We start from the raw sequence: 15,222 nt of genomic DNA, 5'->3' as shown, positions 1-15,222 counted from the left end.
CGCAGCGTAGAAGTAATTTCTGGGAACATCTGGGCTAATTAAAAAAACGAACCCCACCACCAACCATACAGTTGTAGGACTCACACACTCAGGAGTTTTCAGAATGCTAATTCCATTCTTTTATTTCCTCACACCACAAACATTTTAGTTTATCTGCCTTTTTACAACCTGATTTACACAAGTAAATTGCAAATGAAAAACGGGCTTTCTTTAATCTTCCAAAATGCATGTATGAAATATAGCACAAACCCGAGTATTTACACATAAACAGGCTTAACTGAAGCAGCTTTATTGCAATTTCTTAAAATTAGCATTATAGTTTAAATATTTATACCTGTAAAGGTTTGCATAATCTACTATACATATTTATTTCAGAAGCAGTTAAGACTTTTAACTAGGGAAAAAAAAACTTCAACATAAAGCTCTAACAATCATGTGAAACTTAAATTATTTACAATTACACATTTAGGGTCCTGATTCACAAACCTTAGTGCACATCATGATTTATTTATGAGTTTCATAGGGAAGGTGAGCTCTAGGTAGAATATTCCCAGGTAAAATCTAGACTGAATGGCTTTTAGAAGAACGTCTGTCAATATGCTCACTGGAAACTAGGAAAAAAGAAACAAAACAAAAACTACAGCAACTGCATTTGATTTGGAAATTTCAGTATACAGGGGCCTCAACAGAAGAGCTGGTACCATTACTCTGGGTAGGTACAGGAGGAAAAACGACTCTCTCCTTTTTTAGTTAAAAAATTATCACCCCCAATAATCACTACATGTGAATTTGGGGTAATACGGAGTTGTCTTTAAACTTAATGCCTGAATCAGCAAATTCATAACAAATAAAGAAGGAAAATACCTTCTATAACAGCCATCAGTTCATGGGTTTTATTTAGTGGTGAAAGCTTGGGGCAGGGGGACCAAGGGGTGAGCTGTTCCGATTGCAAAGAAACATCATTGATAAGGTGCCAGAAACCCAAGCTCACCCTAGGAGCGCCTTGGAGGAGCCATAGTGGTTCTATGTACGCAAGAAAGGAGGAGATGACTCAGAGCAAGTCAGTAAGACAGACTGGTTTTATAATGAAGCGATCAATTTCGGTGAATCAGGTCCCAGGTAAAGTCTTTAAAAAAAAAAACAAAAATTTACAGTCAACATTGTCAACTCTGGAATGCAGGTCTAGTACAATGACCAGTACGTTACATTTACAAAACTGTTTAGACAGTAGTTGTTCCAGAGTTAAGAAGTGAAAAATGTACATGCCAGTTCACGATGACTTTAGATACAATGTTATTAAAATACACTGTTAATCATAAAAATACTTTACTATGTACATGTACGCTGTATAAACTCTAGGTTCACCTACTGAAGGCAGCCTCTAAACCCATCTGGCCGATGGGCTCAGGACACAGTGCAGTTCTATGATTTGGTCTTCACACCACGCGCAGGGCTGGAGTACTGCAGTCAGTGCCTCGATGGGACAGTAATGCAGTCGTCCCTCTGCACAAGGTCTAGTTGGAAGACTCAGTTTTACTTCCACTGTATTTTACTTTCCTAAATGCTGGTCCAAGTAACTCGGGGCATTCACATAATTCATTTGCAATTTCGTTACACTTTGAAATAAGGCTATAGTTGATTTCATCAGTTATTACACTGTCTTGCTTGTAGTCAGGATGGTTCGCGATAAACTCCCTCATCCATCTGGCGACTGTCATTAGTTCTCCTGAAGAAAAGTATTTTAAGGCAATGTAAGTTTATAGTAATGCTTTTTAAAAATAAGTTGACATTTCGTGGCCAGTATAAACACAGTCCGGAGAAAAAAATCAGTATGACCTTTTGGTGTAGCCACATGGCAGGGGTTGGGAACAACATATTTTTCATAGAGTTTGAAGAATTCCTCCTGGGGAAGAATTTTAGGTTGCAGGCAGGCAACTAGAACACACACATCCCGTTGCTATGGTACCTGCTAGATGCTACCCACACACTGACACTGTCAGCTCTCAAGAAACAGGAGCCAACACGTGTGCGCTAGAGCACGTGTGCTCCCATTGGGCCAGAGGGCTAAGGTTACATGTGCTCGTGGCAGGAGACTGCCTCAGAGAACGGGAGGGTCCCGAGTTTCCCAGAGCAAACTTGGATCAAAGACAAGGAAAGAATCAAGAATAATACATAGAGTGAAGAGAGAAATTGGGGGGATGTTCTTTGTGACTCCAGGAAGTTTACAGAAGCTCCAGATGAAACCCAGATGCCATTCCCACCATTACTGTCACCCCTACTCGCAGCTGCCAGCTCCCCGTGCCGGGCACTTGTTAGGCAAGGTCAATGAGCTCTCCTCAAAGCCAACCAAGAAGGGCGTTCTTAGGGTGCTCACCGTGTGGCGGCAGGCTGAAGACCCAGACACCCTAGCTGTGTCACTTATCTAACCTATAGAGTTACCTGGCCCTCTACAAAGAACCCACAATGATGCACAACGAACACAGCCAGACACAAATGACAAATAGGCCAGCCAGATACTCTATTTCATTGTCTAAGATGCCACTAACTTAAAGGTGCACCACTATTGAGGAACCAGTAAGAAAAAAGCACTGCTAATTAAACTGTGAGTGTCCAAGATTACCAGGGGGTGCTCAAGTGCAAGGATGTCAGATGTGCAGTGCGTGCACTGATCAAATACGGCATACTTTATTATTACTTTTTTTTTATAATTTTATTTATTTTTTTCCCCAAAGCCCCAGTAGATAGTTGTACGTCACAGCTGCACATCCTTCTAGTTGCTGTATGTGGGACGCGGCCTCAGCATGGCCAGAGAAGCGGTGCGTCAGCGCACGCCCAGGATCCGAACCCGGGCCGCCAGCAGCGGAGCACATGCACTTAACCGCTAAGCCACGGGGCCGGCCCAATACGGCATACTTTAAAAGACTACTTTAAGAAACTGAATGTTGTAAGATGGTGAGGGTCTGCCTACATGAAGAGTTTTTTTGTTTTTTTAAAAGAAAAGCAAATGATACCATACCAGATGCTCTCTTCTTAATCAGCTTTAGGTAGTTCAGAATACTACATCTGGTGTCTACATCCACTTCCATGTTTTCAAGGTAAGAGTTCAGAATCGGGATCAGCCCAGGAAACACACCTTCCTACAAGAAGCAGGATGCATCATCAGCTCCCTGCCCACTGGCGTAAGCGGGGAGGTGCGCGGTACAGGGCCCCTACCTTCCCGTTGATGATGGTGTCTACGCTCATCAGGCTGTACTCCTCCGTGGCCAGCTCTGTGCTGTTCTGGGCCTTCCCACAGCCATCCACCACAGCGTTGCCCCCTGCGGAGGAAAGCGCAAGGAGCTTCAGCAGCTGCTTGTAGCCTAAAGTGACCCTCGAAATCCCAGAGAATGTAATACCTTTGCAAATATCTTTCCTGAAATAAAACATTCCCCACAAAACAGCATCGCGTTTCTGTGCAACTTTCATGTTTTCGTCAACCTGAGGGAGAAAAATAATCATGGCTCAGTCAAAACATTCTTGACCAAACACAGAAGTTATAGCGTCTTCCTTGCTTCTGCAGTTAGCACTCACTCCCTTAAGAATCCTACTTGCCCCTCCAATACCTTCTAGTTGGAAGAACAGACTTTTTACTTGTATGTAGGGCCGGTGTCACTCAACTACAGATTGGTATGTGCTTGTCAATAACAATGGGGGAATTCTAAGAGAAGCTTACCTTACAAAACAACAACTTATATCCATGGAGGCCATCCACATTTCAAAGCACCTTTGTGACTGAACCTTGCAAGAATCTATGGAGGACAGGTGGCTGGTTCCCTTTACACAGCACAGCGACTCACCCAAGATCCCAGGTACGGAAAGGCAGAGAACCCAGTCAGGGAACCCAGTTCTCCTGCCTTCTAGTTCCGCGCTCTGCCCTCCCTCCTCCAGGGTTTCGCTGCCTCACTGTGGTGAGGAAAAGGGAAGACTCAGCAGGCTGTCAGATCTGGAATAAGGCTAGCCCTCCGAGCAGAGGGTCACCACCCACTGCCGTTTGCCTATGTGGTGGCTCTGGCCATGTGGACTCATTCACGAGGCCAAAAACCTCCTCTTTATTTGTGAATTCTCCATTTCTCCAGTCACTTTTTAAGACCCTCCAAGTAGAGCTTTTAAAACTTTTTAGCAGGAGTCCCATATTTCCTATAATGAAATCTCAGGGGAATTTCAATACACAGAACAGAAACAAGTTAGGAGGTCACATTAAGTGGGATGACGGTATAAAGTGTTTGATTACTTACTTTTCCCCCATACTCAATTCCTTTTGTTGTTGTTTTGTTTTCTTTAAAGACACACATGACCTCAATAATCTAGACACTTCTAGGAGCATATTCAAATAATAGTCTAAAATTCCACCATGGCTAGGAATATCTTTGTTTTCATTTCCAATATGCTTTTTCTTAGTCTTGACAAAGTTCATAAATATCACTGGTTTTATTTCAATTTCTGCTTCTATGAATTCCTTTCTAAAAGTATATTTTACTATTGCTCTTTAGATTCTCAATTTCACTGCTGAGGTTTATTTTCAATCTTTCTGTTAAAGCATTTGGATGATTTTCCCTTAGAGACCAGCTTTGCCAGCATCCCACTGCCATTCACTTTCCTACATAATCTGTAATTCTAGTTGACTTAATCTAGAACCTATTAGGAAAACTATTTTAAATTTCCAATAGTTAAATTTCTCTTGAACATCTTTTTGTTGAATTTTGGTGGGAACGCAGCCTGTATGGCATCTACTTTTGAGAAGAGAAGATTTCTCTTAACTTTTGTAAATCTCCTTTGGAGCATTTGAAAAAAGACAGGCTGTGGTGTGAGATCGTGATGTGGGCTCCAAGACCAAGTGTACCACCCGGTCATCTAATTCCCCCGTGGCCTCTGCGCCTCTGATCATATGAGCTGTCAGTTCCTGAGTGACACGCAAGGTCTCTCAGTGACTTACCTCCCTGAATCCCATGTGGCCGTACGACAGCCCACTTATCCCCTCCACAAGTGCCAACCGAGGCCCTGAGAGGATGAGTAACTCGCCCAGGTTACAAAGCTGGTGAGTAAGTGGTACGAGTGATTCATGAATTTAGTCCTCACGCCAAAGCCGTATCTCACTCCTACACTGCCGGGCCTCTAGGTTCTTCTGCTTGTGCTTCTGAGAAGCGTTTGCTACACTTGACAAAAAGCAGCACAGCTCTGACATCATCCTGGAAGAGTATATGAGACTGCTTTCTCCATCTCATGTAATATTTGATCTCATTTTATTCTGTTTGTTATTACTTTGTCACTCCTGCTATCATAAAAGGTCATTGCGTAGCTCTTGATTTTCCACATCTGTCCTTGTTTTAGGTATGTCTTATGTAAACAACATATACCCTTCTGTTGCTATTTTATATCATGTTTTAGCTTCTGAACAGGAAAGTTTAGCCTATTCAAATGTGTTTGCATCTTATTTTTACCATGTTAGGTTCTCTGGCTACACTGTCGCACCACGCCCTGGGCCCCACACCCACTCTGTGGCACTGGAAAGTTCTTTGTTCTTTTCCCACCTCTTTTAGCTAGCAGGTTAGAAGTAACATGCTATTTCTATACCATTAGTAGTTTTGCTTACTTTTAAATAAGTAGTGTTGAAATTCTCTCTTTAATGTCAAACATTTAGCTAGAGTATCTGCCATCTGTCTCCTTCCACTGTCCCCTTGCCGTGGCTGAGACTGCTGTGGCATCCTTTTAGCCTAACTTAATTAAGTTTTGTTAGAATCACCTGGAATTTAAAGACTAGTTTGGCTGGGAAGAGGATTCTGTGGTCGTAACTCTCGACCCCTCCGGATTCTGTAGGCTTTTCTCCCTCTCTCTTAGCACTCTATGTTTAGATGAGAAGTGGTATCACTTGATTTTCCCCTCCTGGCGGCTATCCTAAGTTTCTCTCCTATCTGGACTGTTGATTTTTCTCTTTGAGATTCAGAAATTCCTAGATTTGAGTTCTTCTATAAATATTTATCTCATCCTCAATGGACTCTTCACTCAGGCAAAATTCCATCTATTATTTCTTAGATTATTATCTCTCATATCTCTTATATAGACCATTCTCCTCTTCTAAATTATTACATACACACTGAACTTTCCAGAGTATTTCCCATGCTTCAGTTTTTCCGTTTTTTCCATTTCTTTGCCATCCTGCTGGGATGAATCTCAATTTGGTTTCCTAAATCAGTAACTGTGATTTTTAACAATATCTGCTCTACTGGTGAGTACATAGTTTTAAGTGTGGCTACCATGTTCTTGGTTTCTAAGAGCTCCTAGTCTTCAAACGCTCCTTAGTGCTTGTTTATTTTATGGATGCAAGCCTTCTCTATAACTTCTTCAAGGGCACTAATTAGAATTTAAGAAATCTTTCCAGTTTCTTGAATTAACGGTGTTCCCCTAAGGATAATATACTCTGCAGGCCCAGCTGGGACCTTCTCGTTAAGGCTAAATATTCTCCATTTTCTGTTGACTTGCAGACATCTACTCCCATTTGTAAATAGAAGCTGAGACGGGAGCTGACACGGACTCTGCCTCAGGTGGGCTGACCTCCCCGGCAGGCAAGCCCCCACGAGTCACTCGGGCCCACAGAATTCTGTGGGTTACCTCTGGTGGGGGGGGGGTGATGAGCAGGCAGGGACAGGCTGACAGCCAGACTTCCTTCAGGGTGTGGGGGGACGTTGCAGGCTGGAGAAGCCCCTCGGGGAGGGAGCAGGGAGCGAGGCGTCTTGGGGGCAGGTGCTGGGCTGGGCAGGTTTATTCTCCGTCCATGTTTCTCGCCACAGCGCCGCTCTACTTCTCCGTTCTCTGGCCCTAAAACCCCAGCAGACCCTTCTCTCTGCCTAGCAGCCTTTCCAGCCACTCTCAGTGCCAAGAGACCCCCGGGACCAGGAATCAAAGGCCTTGACTGACTTGGCTACTGCCCCATGACCACAGCTTTGCTGCCTCACGGCCTGGAATTGGTCCAAGGCTCTGCTGGGAAATGCTTCTAAAGCTTTTTTGGTTTTTTTGGGATGGGCTGATTAACTGATTTGTTTTTCTGATAGTCTAATGCCATCTACATTCTCCAGAAACATCTCCAGCTCTGTTCCACTGAAGTGACCTTTCCCTACATTCCCCTCCCACCCCAATTTTAATATCATAACCAAAATGGGATTTTTGAGAGGACAAAATCAATTTGTGGGACTTACTCCAGCCATCATCTTGAATCGAAAGCCTCTAGAAATAAAGTGATTCTTCAAATGCAATCCCGAATCTCTTTCAAATGGGCTGAGAAAGGAGCCACTATTACCATTTTTGGTTTTTTTTCCAGGAGTCTCCACCAAAGCAGTACCAAAATCTATGGTATAAGCTCAGGTTCAAAATAAAAAAAAAAGAATAAGGTAGAGGGAGAAGTGTTTTATTCTGAAGGGTGAGCAATTCTGAATGAGGTCAGATTTGAAATAAAGGTTGTATATAAATGAGCAATAGATAGTAATCTACAGTCATCTCAACCCACCATTATACTGAAACGTATTCTCACCTTTGACAGCGGGATGAGAAAATCCAGCTTGTATGAAAGGATCACTCTGGTGAGCAGTACCACGAACACCACGTACGCAGAGTTCTCAAAGTCCGTCAACTGAACCTGGACAAGCAGGAGCCCGGAGAGGTTAGGCCAGCCCAGACCAAGCGCACAGACGTTCTCTTCCCCAACAGGCCCCTCCGTGGGTCCTGTCACTCCCAAGCCACCTCCCAATTCCCCGTCTGGGTCTGGAAACCCTCTGCCCACAATCTACCCTCAGAAACCAATCCTCCTTAGCATCTGGACTTGCTTTAACACGCACACGCCGGATCTAAGAGCCTCTGATGAGAGCTTCAGAAGAGTGATGGGCAGTCAGAGGACGGGGGCATTCGAGCCAGTTCTGCCATACGTGTCTTACCTCCATGGGTCGGAATTCTACTCTCCATCCAATATCTGAGTTTGGAGGAGGGGGCTTAAATCTCATTGTCTGCCAATTTGTGGACTGAATATTCTATAAGAAAAAAGCAGAGAATAAAACCAACTTTCCACATGTCCAGGAAAACATTAAGATGATTTGATATGTAATAAGAGAAGAAGACTGTTGACTCTGCATACAAAATTCTCGTCAGTTTACAAATACAAAAAGGTACAATTTAAGATTTTCTTGGAGCGTGACCTGCTAGGAAAACAACAGCGAGTGTCTGACAAAAGCTGGGCGACAGGTCAGGAGCGCTGAGATGACCGGCCGTGTTCTTTTTGGGCAGCATGTCTGAATTTTTCAGCATTACACAAACAGGAGAAAATACTAAACAAAAAATTCAGAATCAGAGATATAACCAGTGAGAATGATAAAACAGAGGTACTTTAGACCAATCTAAAATTGTTCTTAGTTCTGCACTGCACTGGGTAATGAGATTCCTCCGGTCACCAACTCCCCACAGCCAGACAACTGCCTCCACCGTGGTTAGTGCCGGGACACGCATGTGAAACAGAGGAGGTACCTCGAAATGGTCAGACTCATTGGCATCATCCAGGTGTATTTTCTCTTCAAACAGCGTCAGTGGGTCTCTAATGAAGAGATGAGCAACATGCTGGGCCAGCAGATGGTCAATGCCTACAAAGAGAGGGCACAGGGACTCACTTCAAAGCTCGAGACACCACTGCTCTCTAAGCCCAGTAAGAAGAGAGGCCCGCTCAAGAAGTTTGAAGCAGGGTATCTGGAAGCTTAGGGAATGGCTGGATCGTTCAGGATTCTCGTGTTGCCCAAGATTTTAGGCTATGGACCTTGGGGAAGTGTCTGAGTTTTATCTGCTACTTGCACAATGCCTACTGGGGCACTGGTGTGTACCCCACACAGACGTCTGAAGTAAGTTCCTTTTGCTGAAAGTCAAGAAGACCTCGCAAGTATCTGGAACTTGAAACTTGAGGAACAAACAGCCTCATAAGAAAAGTCAGAGACTGTACACTAAAAATAGAAACCAGACCAGGAGTCAGCAAACAAGTTTAAAAGAGTTTTGAAGAACTAAAGGCATACAATCAAATCCAGAAAAATGGAACGGAAGCTTACCTTCTCGCAACAGTTGTTGGTAGATTTCTTTATCTATTGTTAAGTCAATGTCATTATACTTCTCACCACACTCAGATAAATAACTGTCTATGGAATCATACCGGGATTTACTAATCCTATAGTTGTTTTTCTTCAGTGGCTAAAATCGAAAAAAATATGAATGAATGCCATATAAAATGATCTGGAAATAAACCAATGCCCCAAGTAATTATATTAAAATACTATATATTTTTAAATAGAATAATTACATAAAAATGTCCAACCTTAACATAGACCCTGAAAAAAAGTTAACCCTGAAAAGTATTATTAGGGAAAATTATATTAAAAAAGCTTAGAGGCAAGTAGCCTTTTTAAGGAGCCTTTTTTCTGGTATGATTTAAATATACACTTTTTTTCTTTTTTAAAGCAGATCGCCTTCATTCTTATTAGGCTAGGAAAATAAATGCCAAGGTTGAAAGCAAAAACTTAAGCCTATAATATAAAACAAAGCTATCAAAATTATTTCTCCTTTAAAGTGTATTTCTACTTAGAAAGCATGTTCACCAATTTATTAACAATCCCATAAAGACCCCAGCAGTAGGAGCACTGTCCTGGTTGAGAACATCAGAATTACTTGTGGGAACTCCTTTAGAAAACACCTGGAGGTGACTATTAGGTAGAGGACAGGCCTGGGTGTCTACTGTTTAAAGGTCTCCATGGTGGTCCTGATGCACACTCTGGGTGGAGAGATGCAGGGTCACAGCCCAACATGCACACGGGAGGCACAAACCCACCCTTCTTCAGCAAAACCTAACCCTTTATACAGAGCAAAAGAATCTTTGATGACAGATGACATGTTCCACAGCAGAAAGCATCCTATACAAATCACTCAGGTAGAGCCAAAAAGCCTCTTGGTAAAAACAGCCATCAGCACTGACTTCCAAAATTTAGAAAAACTGCACTACTAATTTTAAAATAAAAAACAAATACAGATTTCGACAAATGATGAAAATTAACTCCCCACCCAAACCAAATCACATTTCCCACATATTCACTCCAAAACAAACACTATGGAGCCAAAGACCAGAAACAAGGGAATGTTTATAACCTGTGAATTTCTTCCCATGTGACTAACCCACTCAAAATAAAAATTTAAGGGCGACTTCAAAATTGCAAGCAGTTATAAAAACCCCATTTCACCTGCTCAATTGCAAAAGGCTATTAAGGAAAGTGATTCCCACCTCCAGTCCTCTCTCCTCCCGAGTTCTGTCATCTACAGACGCGGAAATCACGCCCCAGCGACAGTCAATGTCTGACACGTAGCCTCGGTAGAAAGGAGACGCAGCACTCAAAGCCATCTAGAAACAAACGGAAGTCAGCACTGCAGGCTCAAAGCGTCACCGACATGCTAAAAACAGCTCCATGCAGTTCTCTCTGGCCAAGAAGAATCAGCATGTATGACCCACACCGAGGTCTCCAATGTCTGTCTCTGCCTGCTTTCTCCCGGTGAAATGCACCAGAAGGGACTCCAATCCTGGGATCTGATTCATTTAAATCATCCTCCGTCATGTGAGGATAGGAAGGAGGGGAGAGGGAAAATGGCTACTCTCAAATGTGACACTTGAACACATAAATGTCTTATTAGCAACAGTCTACTTCCACAGCCTAGACTCAGTTTGTTAGCTCTAATCTGCATACCATCTGGGTTAGCTCATTTCTGAAGGGAATCTTAACTGGACTGCAATAGCACGCCATCAGCAAATTTTGCACACGCGGTCTTTATTTTATACAAAGAAGTATTTAAAATAAGATGCAACTTCTACTTACGACAATTGGGCAGATCGTGGCCAACTGATCATAAAGATATCTGGCCTCAGATATGCTGCAGGCTTGGAACGTTACCTGTTTAAGAATTGCAAGTTATTAACAACAGAAAACTCTTAACACCCTCCCCAAAGAGTCAAGTCTGAGAAAGAAGACAGTTAGAGAAGGTGGGGGGCATGGTATGGAATGATCATGCCATTGATGACATTAACACAGGAGTTTTGTTTAAAAGCTGTCTTGGATGAATTTTTCTAGAAAATGTTACTTAATGATGTTCACGACTAATATAAATAACCATGTTCCTAAGTTAAATAAGATTAAGAAGCCAGGAAAGAAAAATAAGACATGAGATAAACAGCGAAGTTCAACAAGGCGTTTCCTCTTCTACTGGCTCATTTCCTCGTACAGCTTCCCATTCTCTGCAGCTAACTGAGGGGTTATATAAATTTTTGTACAAAAGGGATTTGGAGATGTGAATGATGGGTTTCAAAGTTCACTGGGGACAGTACGGGGAACGGCTTGGAAGGGGGCAAGCCTGGAGGAAGGAGAGGAGTTAAAACACCATAACTGTCAAGGAAAAAACTGAGGAGGGCTCGTGGGGAGAGGCCCAGCGGAGTCAAAGCAGCAGGCTCTGGGGACCAGTGGGGTATAGACAGTGAGGGTGTGAGTTAGGTTTCGGCTCAGGTGTTCCTCGGACAGACAGGAATAAGAGGCACCATGACCCCGTGGGCCAAGGAACAGACAAAGAAGCCCCTTAAGTGGCTGGGTTTGGGGAGTGGGCTCAGATGATGCCCTGAAGATGGGCAGATCACCCAGGAAGCCTGCACGGAAGGGGTCATTTAAGAGTTAGGCAGAGAAAAAGATCACACAATTGATTAGTACACATCCTCTAAAAACAATTACCCACAAGAAACCACAAAAAAGTCCTGCCTTCTTTGGGGTGGGGAGTGGTGGAGGGGGCAAGGAACACAAATGGTGGCTGTGTTAGCACATCTGTATTAACTGCAAATTGGGAAGGTTCTAATTTCCTGTTCTTGTCATCTAGTAGTAACGGTTTGAACTGAGTGTTGGTGCAGGAAATAATTTAAGTGCTTAATGCTCGAAATAGCAGCTGAATGAATATGTTTATTGTTACAATCCCAGCCTGTTAGTTCCAATAGTTTTTGCCAGGTCTCAACTTTGTTTTTTTTTTTTTGTTTTTTTTTTTTAATCAGCAGAGAACTTCTGTTGGAGACTGGAAAGTTTGCCTGCTGAGTTATAACAGCATTTCACGTCCCTGTGGTGACTAACTACAGCCAACAATTATTTAGATAATTTATCACATCCTGACCTTCCTATCATTTCTACATTAATGATTAAGACAGTGCTACATTTTAATTAAAATATAAAGATAATTAACCAGCCATTACAAATTAATTCAACCTGGAGAAGAGCTGTGTCATGGACATCAAGGACTAAGAAGTTAAAACAGATCAAGATTGAGAAGGATTGGCAATTTGGTCACTGATAGCCAGAACAAGGGCAGTTTTTGCAGAGTGGGGACTCAGACATCAGTCTGTGCGGGGGTGAGGACTGAATGGGTGTTGACACCGCCTCAGCTCCAGGAGGGCAGGATCTGCCTCCCTGGTCTCTACCCCACGTGTGAGAACACAGTCTGACACCTGCTCAGCACTTAATAAGTACTTATTAAGCGAAGACAGTATCTTGAAGGAAAGAGGGTGCTAAGGAGAACATAGGGGCAGAGATAAGTTTCATTTTTATAAAATGGTAAGATTCTTGAAAAACTGTGACCCTAAAGGCCAAATTTATATGGATTGGGATTAAAAATACCATAATGTTCCTCACACGTTCTGACCACTTCTTTTGAACATGCATCTGAGTTTAAGTCCTTTCTCATGACTCTCAGGTATTTCAGTGTGTCTGTTAATTTTGTTTTTAAGAAGACACTGTGACAGGCATTTTTTCTTTTCAGTTTTTTGATTGGCTTCTCTTTGATGGCCTAGTACATACTGGACAATTCACAGGTAAATCCTGGAAAAGTCAACTCGAGAGAAGTACGCTTAAGAAAATTAGCACCTGGAATTCAACAACTGAGTTACAATAGGTAAGTGACTTAGTTTTGCCGAAGCTATTTAGTCACCAGTTTCCTTAGTCGAGAGCTGATGGAGCCATTGCCAAGCCAAACAGAACGTCACTGTGGAGGATGGCTTTAGTCGGGGAAGGGGAAAAAAAAGTTCTTACACCTTAAAAACACATGAATATAAGGACAGTTTTGGCTTCTGGTGTCCTTTTGAAGAATGTAAAGAAAAGCAATGTCACTAAGGAAACTGATGAGAGGGGGGAAAAGTACGAAAAATAGATGTTAGAAACCTAAATATCTACTCTAGAATTCATCTAGAACCCAGTTTTGAAGCCACATGATTTTCTTTAGGGGCGGGGACACCTCTTACAACATGACATGAACTTAAATGATTCCTGAAAAGCTCCCCAAGAGTCGAGAATTTGAATGTGGTTAAACGCTTTTCGTTTTGTACAATAAGTCTTCCGTTAACCTTAAAAAGTCACCTTGATGGGCCGCCCCGTGGCTTAGCGGTTAAGTGCACGCACTCCACAGCTGGCGGCCCAGGTTCAGATCCCGGGTGCGCACCAACGCACCGCTTCTCCAGCCATGCTGAGGCCACGTCCCACATACAGCAGCTAGAAGGATGTGCAGCTATGACAGACAACTATCTAGTGGGGCTTTGGGGGGAAAATAAATAAAAAATTAAAAAAAAAAAGTCACCTTGAAACTATTTTTCTGCTTTACTGTAATAAGCAGTTCCTAGTGTTCCACGTGAGAGATACAAAGCAGGGATTTCTGCGGTGACACGTGGAATTCGTCTCATTTGCCATACACGTTACGTTGTCTAATGATTTTGTGTGTGTGTGTGTGTGTGTGTGTGTGTGTGTGTGTGTGTGGAAGATTAGCTCTAAGCTAACATCCATGCCCATCTTCCTCTACTTTGTATACGGGACACCGCCACAGCATGGCTTGATGAGTGGTGTGTAGGTCAGCTTCTGGGATCCGAAATTGCAAATCCCAGGGTGCTGAAGCAGAGTGCACCAACTTCACCACTACACCACAGGGCCGGCCCCTCTAATGACTTTAAGCGCGAGTTTTCAAACCGGGGTGCTGGACATACCACTTAGAAAAAGAAACTTGATCCTAAACCCATGACAAAGCTTAAACTGGATGGAAGATTGTATCCATAGCTAATAAAAATATTAACTACCTACCATCAGGACACATTTATTTGTATAAATACAGCGTTTCAAGGGAAAGAATATCCTTTTGGAACAGAGCCACTGTGCTGTCATGGCAAAACACCCTGGTTTAACATTGAACCAAGAAAGGGCAGTCGGTACTCCAACAGCACTGATACAATTTCAGGGCCACGCACTGCAAGTTTTAAAGCTTGATGGTTCTCTTCAGAATACTTATAATTACGACAGGAAAGCAGATACACAGTTAAAAGTCAAAGGTCTCTTTTTGAATGAAGTGACCATTTCTAAAGAAACTTACTGGCCTACGTTTGCTTGGAAGACACATATTTTATACTACCTATATAAGTCAGGAAAAGCAGAAAAAAATTTATCCTTGGCTATGATTATTTAAGCACATTTAGCATGGAAAAATCTAACTGGCAGTCAACTGTGAATATACATAGTTGTAAAAATAAACATGTCAGAGATACATGTGCAGGAAGGCGAGAGTCTCTGCCGCAGCCGTTTGAGATGACGGGAATGTGGGTTTCTTGGCCTCTGCGTAGAGAGCGACAGACTGGAGGCCCAGGGACCTTATGAGGGGCCAGGCTTCGCACGGCTCCAGGCGTCCAAGGACACTGTTTCTAATCAGCTGACGTAATCGGAACCGGATAAAATCTCCTTGGACAATAACAAGAGGCCTCTCTCTTTTTTGAAATTTTCTATTTGAAAGTTTATCTTTTGTGCAACTCCTTCTCCTCTAACGTGATTTTAAACAAATTACAGGTTAAAATAAGTTTTGTCCTGTTAACAAAACCAGTGAAATAAATATTGGCTTAGAGTCAGACCTAGCAGGGGTCGTAATATAAACCCTTCTTTCAACGGATGAGAAAACTGAGGCCAAAAAGAAGTGAAGGGAATTACCCAAGTACCAGAGTAGGGACAGCCAAAACCCCAACGCAGGCCCGCGTGCTGCCCGATGGGTTCTTGCTTGCCACCCAGGTCCCACGTGAGCTTGGGCACAATCAGTACCAGGGACACCAGTCATCTAACTAGATCCAGGCCA

General features: G+C 42.9%; 1 protein-coding gene across 3 annotated transcripts in view; it reads right to left on the bottom strand.

Moving 5' to 3' along the window:
• Positions 1–268: 268 nt before the first annotated feature.
• Positions 269–15,222, bottom strand: part of GCLC (glutamate-cysteine ligase catalytic subunit) — a 44,166-nt gene continuing 29,212 nt past the window's right edge. For 2 of the 3 annotated variants that reach the window (XM_058554137.1, XM_058554138.1), the window contains 10 exons: positions 10,917–10,991; positions 10,331–10,447; positions 9,111–9,249; positions 8,545–8,657; positions 7,962–8,054; positions 7,562–7,666; positions 3,396–3,477; positions 3,214–3,317; positions 3,017–3,137; positions 269–1,726 (listed from right to left, as the gene is read on the bottom strand). In XM_058554137.1, the coding sequence (XP_058410120.1) occupies positions 1,515–1,726; positions 3,017–3,137; positions 3,214–3,317; positions 3,396–3,477; positions 7,562–7,666; positions 7,962–8,054; positions 8,545–8,657; positions 9,111–9,249; positions 10,331–10,447; positions 10,917–10,991 (1,161 nt within the window). In that variant the 3' untranslated portion in view covers positions 269–1,514. The remainder of the gene's footprint in view (positions 1,727–3,016; positions 3,138–3,213; positions 3,318–3,395; positions 3,478–7,561; positions 7,667–7,961; positions 8,055–8,544; positions 8,658–9,110; positions 9,250–10,330; positions 10,448–10,916; positions 10,992–15,222) is intronic. The other variant, XM_058554139.1, reaches the window with a different exon arrangement.

This window comes from Diceros bicornis, chromosome 14, assembly GCF_020826845.1.
Source record: "Diceros bicornis minor isolate mBicDic1 chromosome 14, mDicBic1.mat.cur, whole genome shotgun sequence".
NCBI lineage: Eukaryota > Metazoa > Chordata > Mammalia > Perissodactyla > Rhinocerotidae > Diceros > Diceros bicornis.
The sequence above is the reverse complement of the archived record's forward strand: the minus strand, read 5'-3'. Positions and strand labels throughout refer to the sequence as shown.